This window comes from Panulirus ornatus, chromosome 37 (genome assembly GCF_036320965.1).
Source record: "Panulirus ornatus isolate Po-2019 chromosome 37, ASM3632096v1, whole genome shotgun sequence".
NCBI classification, from domain to species: Eukaryota; Metazoa; Arthropoda; class Malacostraca; order Decapoda; family Palinuridae; genus Panulirus; species Panulirus ornatus.
The window spans coordinates 27,759,712-27,770,908 of NC_092260.1; the positions used below are offsets into that span (position 1 = coordinate 27,759,712).

General features: G+C 38.3%; 1 protein-coding gene across 2 annotated transcripts in view; it reads left to right on the forward strand.

Moving 5' to 3' along the window:
• Mfe2 (peroxisomal Multifunctional enzyme type 2) overlaps nucleotides 1-10,942 on the forward strand; it is a 30,111-nt gene extending 19,169 nt beyond the window's left edge. For both annotated transcript variants that reach the window (XM_071684065.1, XM_071684066.1), the window contains exons 13-16: nucleotides 1,851-2,027; nucleotides 5,206-5,323; nucleotides 7,384-7,560; nucleotides 8,607-10,942. In XM_071684065.1, the coding sequence (XP_071540166.1) occupies nucleotides 1,851-2,027; nucleotides 5,206-5,323; nucleotides 7,384-7,560; nucleotides 8,607-8,830 (696 nt within the window). In that variant the 3' untranslated portion in view covers nucleotides 8,831-10,942. The remainder of the gene's footprint in view (nucleotides 1-1,850; nucleotides 2,028-5,205; nucleotides 5,324-7,383; nucleotides 7,561-8,606) is intronic.
• Nucleotides 10,943-11,197: the final 255 nt, after the last annotated feature.

Genomic DNA, 11,197 nt, shown 5'->3' on the forward strand with positions numbered 1-11,197 from the left:
TTTAGATGTAATATAGCTTAAGGAATTCGGTCTTTTCCATTTTTTAGTTGATAAGGGTTCAAGATTAACAGTGACATGAATATCATGGATTTCATATTGATATGACTTAAAAGCCTGTTATATATAAAACCTGCTGGCAGTGCCTTTGCTGTCATTGAGGTTGGAAATATTCTGTTGAATCTGCATGATTTACCTGTGCTCTATAACAAAAATAATGCATATATGGCTGAGGATTGGCGGAATGCGTGCATAGTGCCATTGTACAAAGGCAAAGGGGATAAGAGTGAGTGCTCAAATTACAGAGGTATAAGTTTGTTGAGTATCCCTGGTAAACTATATGGGAGGGTATTGATTGAGAGGGTGAAGGCATGTACAGAGCATCAGATTGGGGAAGAGCAGTGCGGTTTCAGAAGTGGTAGAGGATGTGTGGATCAGGTGTTTGCTTTGAAGAATGTATGTGAGAAATACTTAGAAAAGCAAATGGATTTGTATGTAGCATTTATGGATCTGGAGAAGGCATATGATAGAGTTGATAGAGATGCTCTGTGGAAGGTATTAAGAATATATGGTGTGGGAGGCAAGTTGTTAGAAGCAGTGAAAAGTTTTTATCGAGGATGTAAGGCATGTGTACGTGTAGGAAGAGAGGAAAGTGATTGGTTCTCAGTGAATGTAGGTTTGCGGCAGGGGTGTGTGATGTCTCCATGGTTGTTTAATTTGTTTATGGATGGGGTTGTTAGGGAGGTAAATGCAAGGGTTCTGGAAAGAGGGGCAAGTATGAAGTCTGTTGGGGATGAGAGAGCTTGGGAAGTGAGTCAGTTGTTGTTCGCTGATGATACAGCGCTGGTGGCTGATTCATGTGAGAAACTGCAGAAGCTGGTGACTGAGTTTGGTAAAGTGTGTGGAAGAAGAAAGTTAAGAGTGAATGTGAATAAGAGCAAGGTTATTAGGTACAGTAGGGTTGAGGGTCAAGTCAATTGGGAGGTGAGTTTGAATGGAGAAAAACTGGAGGAAGTGAAGTGTTTTAGATATCTGGGAGTGGATCTGTCAGCGGATGGAACCATGGAAGCGGAAGTGGATCATAGGGTGGGGGAGGGGGCGAAAATTTTGGGAGCCTTGAAAAATGTGTGGAAGTCGAGAACATTATCTCGGAAAGCAAAAATGGGTATGTTTGAAGGAATAGTGGTTCCAACAATGTTGTATGGTTGCGAGGCGTGGGCTATGGATAGAGTTGTGCGCAGGAGGATGGATGTGCTGGAAATGAGATGTTTGAGGACAATGTGTGGTGTGAGGTGGTTTGATCGAGTAAGTAACGTAAGGGTAAGAGAGATGTGTGGAAATAAAAAGAGCGTGGTTGAGAGAGCAGAAGAGGGTGTTTTGAAATGGTTTGGGCACATGGAGAGAATGAGTGAGGAAAGATTGACCAAGAGGATATATGTGTCGGAGGTGGAGGGAACGAGGAGAAGAGGGAGACCAAATTGGAGGTGGAAAGATGGAGTGAAAAAGATTTTGTGTGATCGGGGCCTGAACATGCAGGAGGGTGAAAGGAGGGCAAGGAATAGAGTGAATTGGAGCGATGTGGTATACAGGGGTTGACGTGCTGTCAGTGGATTGAATCAAGGCATGTGAAGCGTCTGGGGTAAACCATGGAAAGCTGTGTAGGTGTGTATATTTGCGTGTGTGGACGTGTGTATGTACGTGTGTATGGGGGTTGGGCCATTTCTTTCGTCTGTTTCCTCGCGCTACCTCGCAAACGCGGGAGACAGCGACAAAGTATAAAAAAAAAAAAAAAAAAAAAAATGGCTGAAAACTTAGTTTTTACCAGTTTTTTCTTTTTTTCCCCCCAATTTCAGGCTGCCTTATATCGGCTTACCGGTGACAGAAATCCTCTCCATATAGATCCTGCCTTTGCTGCCATGGGTGGCTTCAATCAACCCATCTTGCATGGTCTGTGCTCATTTGCCATATCAGCTAGAATCATCTTGAAGCATTTCTGCAACAATGATGCCAGCAGGTTAAAGGCAATTAAGGTATGTATGTGTTTCATTATTTTTTGTTTATGTTTACCATATATGTATATATATATATATATATATATATATATATGTATATATATATATATATATATATATATATATATATATATATATATATATATATATATATATGTATATATATATATATATATATATATATATATATATATATATATATATATGAAAGAAAAAAGATATATATATATATTTATTATCTTTTTTTTATTTTGCTTTGTCGCTGTCTCCCGCGTTTGCGAGGTAGCGCAAGGAAACAGACAAAAGAAATGGCCCAACCCACCCCCATACACATGTATATACATACATGTCCACACACGCAAATATACATACCTATACATCTCAATGTACACATATATATACACACACAGACACATACATATATACCCATGCACACAATTCCCACTGTCTGCCTATGTTCATTCCCATCGCCACCTCACCACACTTGGAATACCATCCCCGTCCCCCCTCGTGTGCGAGGTAGCGCTAGGAAAAGACAACAAAGGCCCCATTTGTTCACACTCAGTCTCTAGCTGTCATGCAATAATGCCCGAAACCACAGCTCCCTTTCCACATCCAGGCCCTACACAACTTTCCATGGTTTTCTTTTTGTTTTTCTTTTTCTTTCAAACTATTTGCCATTTCCTGCGTTAGCAAGGTAGCTTTAAGAAGAGAGGACTGGGCCTCTGAGGGAATATCCTCACCTGGCCCCCTTCTCTGTTCCTTCTTTTGGAAAATTAAAAAAAAAACAAGAGGGGAGGATTTGCAGCCCCCCGCTCCCTCCCCTTTTAGTCGCCTTCTACGACACGCAGGGAATACGTGGGAAGTATTCTTTCTCCCCTATCCCCAGGGATATATATATATATATATCCCTGGGGATAGGGGAGAAAGAATACTTCCCACGTATTCCCTGCGTGTCGTAGAAGGCGACTAAAAGGGGAGGGAGCGGGGGGCTGCAAATCCTCCCCTCTTGTTTTTTTTTTAATTTTCCAAAAGAAGGAACAGAGAAGGGGGCCAGGTGAGGATATTCCCTCAAAGGCCCAGTCCTCTGTTCTTAACGCTACCTCACTAACGCGGGAAATAGCGAATAGTTTGAAAGAAATGTATATATATATTTTTTTTTTTTTTTTTTTTTTTTTTTTTCATACTATTCGTCATTTCCCGCATTAGCGAGGTAGCGCTAAGAACAGAGGACTGGGCCTTTGAGGGAATATCCTCACCTGGCCCCCTTCTCTGTTCCTTCTTTTGGAAAAATAAAAAAAATAAAAAAAAAAAAAAAACGAGAGATATATATATATATATATGTTTTTTTAATTTTCCAAAAGAAGGAACAGAGAAGGGGCCAATTGAAGATATTCCCTCAAAGGCTCAGTCCTCTGTTCTTAACGCTACATACCCTCAAAGGCTCAGTCCTCTGTTCTTAACGCTACCTCGCTAACGCAGGAAATGGTGAATAGTATGAAAAAAATGTATATGTTTGATTGACAGTACTGATTTTTTCTTTCATTATTTAAGTGCATTATGCCCGGAAGTGAGTTCAATATTGACGTTAGCTAGATTGTTAGTGCTTATGGTGTTGGTTGTGAAAGAAGTAAAGAAAGGGTGCTTTTTAGAGGGAGCTGATTGAATACATCAGCAATTTTGATGTAGAGGATCATATCTTGATGCAAGGGCATGCGAATGTCAGCTTGAGTAGTGTGGCTGTCGAGGGTATCATTGATGGTAATGGGGAAATCACTGTCAACAAAAATGGGGAACAGCTTGTTGAGCTTTGTGATAAAAAATGATTGGTGATTGGGAATACAGTTTTTGATTTAAGAAAGATGTATACATAGGTATAATGTGGGTTTGTAGGGTAGAGGGTAAACAAGTAATATTGGATTATATATTAACTGATAGGCATGCAAAGGATAGATTATTGAATATAAATGTGCAAAGAGGAGCAGCATCTGGGATTTCTTATCATTTTGTGGTAAAGACAGGTATAAAAGTTTTTTGTGGTTTTAGGAAAAGAGGAAATGATGTGCAAAAGAGGTGTTGAAAGTGACCGTTGTAGTAGTTTTAGGAAAAGAGGAAATGATGTGTGAAAGAAGTGTTGAAAGTGACTAAGCTTGGAGAAGAGATCTATGCACAGAGATACCAAGAGAGAGTGAGTGGAAAGTGGCATAGGGTGAAAGTGAATGAAACAAGGAGGGTGACAGAAAAATGGAAGGTATTTAGGGAAGCAATGCTTGCATGTGAAAGTATCGGAGGTGGGCAAATTAAACAGAGTGATGGGAAGAGAAATTTTAATTGTTAGTGAAAGAGAAAAGAGAAGTGTATGGACAATACCTGCAGGGAAGGAATGCAAATGACAGAGGTGTATTGGATGAAGCAGCAGGATGACATGAGAAAAGAGGGCAAATGAAGGATGCATGAGAAAATATCAGTAAAATTCAAGAAAATTAAAATTTTATTTGGAAGGAGGTGAAAAGCATGAGAACAAAGGAACAGGTGGGAACACATGGAAAAGACAGATATCATAAGGCCCATTGGCCCTTTTGTAGGTTATCTCTTCATTACTTTTGTATGAGATGAGAGAAGTGTAAAATGGCTTTAACTCCACCCTTCACTCCCTTCAGCATCACTAGGTAGCAGGAAGATGAATGGAAGAAAAACCATTTATTTGTGAAGTTAGTCTGCCTGGAATATGGCTGTTTAGAACAAAAGGGAATATCTCATCCCAGATATATCTACTGTACATTATCCCACCTACTACTGCACTGCATTATGTGTTTAGGGTCTAGAATGAGGGTAGGACTCAAATGTGCATGTATATATTTTTTTTTTTTTTATTAGTTACCTAAATTGAAAAATTTATCTAACCAGTTTTTAAGTTATTTTTAATCTTTGCATTAAAACCTTTTTGTTGTAAATGCCCAAGTATATCCTATGTCACAAAGAAGATGATTTAAAAGGTGGTGCCAGAAACCCTACCTTCCTTTTTATTCACTTTTTAGAATTAAGAGTAAAAGGAGGAGAAACCAAGTATTTTACCTTGAAGGCTCCATCCTGATCCTGTCTTAGTAAGTCAAGCATGTGCATAAAGAAATGTCTTTTAGTTTAAGATGTTGTTGAGTAATATTGTATACAGAAGGTTTCAAAATTTTCTTTTTAGGCTCGTTTTTCTGAGCCAGTGATCCCAGGTCAGACATTAACTGTGGATATGTGGAAAGAGGGTTCACGGGTCTTCTTCAATAGTGTAGTGAAGGAGACTGGCAAGGTTTGTCTCACAGGTATGTTTGAAGTGCTATATTATTCATTTGTCCCTCAAAATAGTTCCTTAGATTTGTGCAGCTTGTCTGATGTAAACATCTTAGATTGCTTTTTTCCTATCCTGCTTTTTTTACTGATATGAATAGGTATTTCAGATACACTATTGGTTGCCATATACAGCAGAATGCTTCATTAATTATCATCAACAAACATAACAGTCACAGTACATATCACATTTTTCTGTATTTACTTGCTATCTGCTTGTAAGTTCCTTCAGTCAAATCATTTTCAGATTTTATTGTATGTATTCTTTATGACTCATTATCTTCAGTTCAATAGTAGCCCATGGAGTTATTCTTCTTGCCTTATTCATTGAAACATCTACTACACACCACCTCCTTATGTCCAGCGAATTAGTACATGCGGTACTTCCCTCATTTTATTCTCTGTGCACATTTCATTCTTTCATACTTGCTTACATGTATCTGCATTCTAGCATATTTCTTTTAAGTATGCTCTTCGTAACACTTTTTCTTAGGTGCCTGCCTCACATATTTCTTTTGCTGAAAGGCAAGGTTAGCTTGTAGTGCTCACATGTAAGTTATATGTTGTCAGATATTATGTGTGAGATGATGAGATTGTATGTTTGTGGACTGAAAGTCAACAGCCTGTGCGTAGGTAAGGCATAAAGAAAATACAACTACCAGGCAAAAAGAGTGCAGATTGACAGCCACTGAAGTGCTTGCTTGTATTTCCTTCTCTAACCCTTCCAATACCCTGGTGGATAGTACTGGTAATGTACCTCCATGGTCAGTGGCCGCCTACCACCTCCTACGTAATAAGGGAATAAAAGAGGGAAAACCCCTTATTTAGGCTTGCCTCCTACCACAAAGGGAAAAAGAGAAATGCTCTTAAGTAGGCTTTCAGAATGTTTTTTAGTGGACATTCTTGATGACCCTGATAAGCTCTAGGAGATAAAGGAATTAGAAACCATTTTCAAATCAAGAAGATTAACCTTTCCTTCATCCTTTATTAAAGAATTTTTGTTGATGCAGTTTCTTAATATGTTTTGTACTTTCTTCAGAATGACTCAGTAAAGAAAGAAAGGGTATACTTTCCCTTATTTAAAATTTTGCCTGGAGCTGTCCTTGTTGGATGGGAGTGATGTTTATCTAAATTATATTGAGAAGTCTCTTCCTTTTCACTAGATATTCAGGAAAGCATATTTGAAGTCTCCACTGATTCTTTAATCTTTGTAATACCTTTCTTTCTTAAGGTTTAGTCATTTAAGGCAAGGCAGCCACTGTTGGAGAAACATGGACCTGGCTATCAAACCTTTACCTCATCCTTGCAGAGAAATCTTTTTGTGTTCTTTTGATGTTAAGGCAAGAATTTAGATTACAGTTTTCATTTAAAAGGAGAACCTTATAATGCTGGTTCAGTCCTTTCTTTTCTGAGGATCTATTTTCTCCCGTGAAACAATTCATGATGCTACTAGAGCCATATCTTTTTGACCAGTTACTAAAAGTAGATTGATGTTGCTTAGTCCTAGTGCCACTAAGGAGGGTGGCACTAGGAAATCAACAGTATAGAAGTGTTGTTACTCCTAACCATAGCAAGGGTAGTGCTAAAAGGCTTAACTGTTAATCATGTTCTGTTACTGTGCTACTGGACTTTGCCTGTTGAGACTACACTGCAAGTGAAAAGTGAAAAGTCACCTTCAGCAAAGCTGTATTACTTAGAGTACAGTGTCATCAAAAAAGAATTTCCCACTTCAAAGGAGTCCATTTTTCTATGCTCATCAAAATTATCACAGGCTTGGGCTGAAGGAACCTCCAGAAAGAGATCCTGGTAACCCCACAAGTCTTTCTTAGAAAGTGGTCGTAGGTTAATTTTATATGAATAGATATTTTGAGAAGTGCTTTAAGCTTGTTAGCATAATGAGGTTATGTTTAGGAATATATATCAGCCATGAAGGACATATACGTGAGAAAAGATAGATAAGAATTTAACTAATATTCATTTGAAGCAAACAGTACTACTACTGTTTTACTGCTACTAGGACTTTGCTCTTACACAGGTGGTTATGTGGATATTGTGGATGAGGATTCTGCTCCCACCCATCTGCAGCTAGCCAGCAGTGTTGTGTTTCAGGAAATTTCACAGAGACTAGCAAGTGCTCCTGGCATGGCTGAGAAAGTGAGAGCAGTCTTTTTGTGGAATATCAACAAAGACAAGAAACTTGTTACTCAGTGGAGTAAGTATGTTATTAATGAAAGGTATTCTGTTGCTTACTTCTTTAATCCTGCAGGCACATTGATATACACATGGAAAATAAGGAAGTGAAATACTTCTGTACCATGTGTGGCAGTAGCAGTCAAATTACTGTGGGGAGCATTTGTTTTTTAGTAAGTGATGGCATCCGCCTAGGCAGGCAGACCAATTCACATGTCTGTACAGTGCTGATACAACTCACAGTCTTATACTGGATTATTGTTTATAACATCCTCAAACCTCCTACAGCTATGATGAATAGTTTAGAATTGTCTTAAGCTTCACACAAGAAGTAAAGCAGGGAAAGAATTAGCTTGGAGTAGAAGAAAGGTATTTTGAGGCACTTTGATGCTGGTCATTATAGTTAGAATCAAAGACCTGAATCACTGTAAATTATGATACCGGTCAGCACAGTGTGGATCGGAGATCAAAATTAACTCGACAGTTTAGTAAGTTTGATAGTTATTCAGTGGAAAGCTAAGAGTGTTCAGCTGGCCATGGATGATTTCTTTAAATGTTCATCCTCAGATGGAGATCCAGGCTGTTTTGACCCTTCATCTGCATTACTGCACCACACTCATTTTACCCTTGACAGCCATATTATGCAAAATTTATTAATCATGTCTTCAATATTATGTTAATCAAAAACTCTTCTTAGATTGCGTATTGGTCACAAAAGGGCTATAAAGAAGCTGCTGATGTTGACATACTTCTTAGGATATTTATTGGTTATGAAGTAGTTTATGGGTAATGCAGTAGTCATGATGATCATCAGATATTTTCATGATGTACTTCCTGAAAATGCATTGATCCTGACATAACTAATAAGTGGAGTATTATGGCACTGCATATATCTTATGTTTAGTCAGGAGAAAACTTTGAAAGAACCATTCTGGAGTATAATAAAAAATTATTTTAGATTCAGACTTATAATAATTTTTTTTTGTGATATCTTGTCCTTGATATTAAATTTTTTATGTATACCATTCAAACATTCTCATTTTATTTAAGATGAATCTTGCTTTATAGCTCTGGACTTGAAGAATGGTCCTGGGTTGGTTTACGAAGGAGCACCCAGAAATGGAGAGAAGCCAGATGTGACACTGACATTGGAAGATGATGACATGGTTGCTTTGGTGACAGGAAAAATCAATGCACAGAAAGCATTCATTTCTGGAAAGTTGAAAGTCTCTGGCAATGTGATGCTCACACAAAAGCTTCAACCTCTTCTTAAGCCTCAGGCCAAAATGTGAGAACACGAGTAAATAGTTGATGGTTAGAATTGATGAGTTGGAGTAAGAGAATTGTTAGGAAAATGGATTTAATGACACATAGTCTTAAAAGTTTATAATGAGGATGGAATATGTAGTGAAAGGTATATTAAGATGTGCCCTTGCTCAATGAAAGCCACATTGAGATATAATCATGGTAATAACCTGCAGCACACCATGATTTGCGGCAAGAACAAATTAAACAAATGTGCATTGAGATGCTTTACATATTCTTGTAATGTATTTCATAAGTAAATGGGTGTAGGTGTTAATCTTTGCTTAGATCACCTACTGTGACCAAGTTATTTTTCTTAAGGTGTACATTTGTAATTGCCTATTTTTGCTGTATGGAGAGGGAGTCTTGCACATGTGCAGCCCCATCTTTTGAACTTTAACTGTCATACAGCATTTTAAATTTCTGTACATGCTTTCCACATTCACTTTCATCAGTCTAGTTTATGAGTGTGTGTGTAATGCACACTGGATTTGGTGATAGTATGAGAGAGTAATATCGTTACACAGTGACCATTATATAAGAATGGAATGTGTAGAGGTATGATGACTGCAGTGCTAGTTGTAAGAAGTATGTGATACTCATGTCAATAGTGTTTATGTGAAGAGGATGAAAAAATATGCAATAAAGATGAAGGGATTTTCACAGAAGTGCATGACATATGTTTGGAAGGCATAGTTATTCTTTCATGTGAGGCAAAACATTTAAGTTTTATTTTTATTTTTAATAATCTTCACTGGTGACTTGGGCATTGTTTGACAGGAGAGTACTAGACATGTCAGATTTTATAAAATAAATCAAATTAGTGTACATTTTATTTTAATATTACCAAGTTCATTAGGTGTTCATTTTTTATCCCAACATAAATTTTTGTTTCGGGCATTATTACATGACAGCTAGAGGCTGAGTGTGAACGAATGGGGCCTTTGTTGTCTTTTCCTAGCGCTACCTCGCACACATGAGGGGGGAGGGGGATGTTATTCCATGTGAGGCGATGGGAATAAATAAGGCAGACTATATATATATATATGTGTACATGTGAATAAGAGCAAGGTTATTAGGTACAGTAGGGGTGAGGGTCAAGTCAATTGGGAGGTGAGTTTGAATGGAGAAAAACTGGAGGAAGTGAAGTGTTTTAGATATCTGGGAGTGGATCTGTCAGCGGATGGAACCATGGAAGCGGAAGTGGATCATAGGGTGGGGGAGGGGGCGAAAATTTTGGAATGTGTGGAAGTCGAGAACATTATCTCGGAAAGCAAAAATGGGTATGTTTGAGGGAATAGTGGTTCCAACAATGTTGTATGGTTGCGAGGCGTGGGCTATGGATAGAGATGTGCGCAGGAGGATGGATGTGCTGGAAATGAGATGTTTGAGGACAATGTGTGGTGTGAGGTGGTTTGATCGAGTAAGTAACGTAAGGGTAAGAGAGATGTGTGGAAATAAAAAGAGCGTGGTTGAGAGAGCAGAAGAGGGTGTTTTGAAATGGTTTGGGCACATGGAGAGAATGAGTGAGGAGAGATTGACCAAGAGGATATATGTGTCGGAGGTGGAGGGAACGAGGAGAAGAGGGAGACCAAATTGGAGGTGGAAAGATGGAGTGAAAAAGATTTTGTGTGATCGGGGCCTGAACATGCAGGAGGGTGAAAGGAGGGCAAGAAATAGAGTGAATTGGAGTCATGTGGTATACAGGGGTTGACGTGCTGTCAGTGGATTGAAGCAAGGCATGTGAAGCGTCTGGGGTAAACCATGGAAAGCTGTGTAGGTATGTATATTTGCGTGTGTGGACGTGTGTATGTACATGTGTATGGGGGGGGGGCCATTTCTTTCGTCTGTTTCCTTGCGCTACCTCGCAAACGCAGGAGACAGCGACAAAGTATAAAAAAAAAAAAAAAAAAAAAAAAAAATGTGTACATTGAGATGTATAGGTATGTATATTTGCGTGTGTGGACGTGTATGTATATACATGTGTATGGTGGTGGGTTGGGCCATTTCTTTCGTCTGTTTCCTTGCGCTACCTCGCAAACGCAGGAGACAGCAACAAAACAAAATGAATAAATTAAATAAATTTTTGTACCACTGGCCTTCTTGTTTTAACTCCCAGTCATGTTTAACTGTGTCAAATAATGAAGTATCAAATAGGTTTTTTCATAAATCAGGAGTTTGATGTGAGATTTTTTGTTGCAGATATTTTGCAGTCAACAGAAACTTCTACAGTTTTGAAGAAATACTTTTTCACATCAAAAATTCTAGTAATATGATTGTTGGGTTAAGCACATTTTTCCACTTTTGATACTTTTTTGTGTTTTCCATCTTGATTATATGATTCATATTTAAAT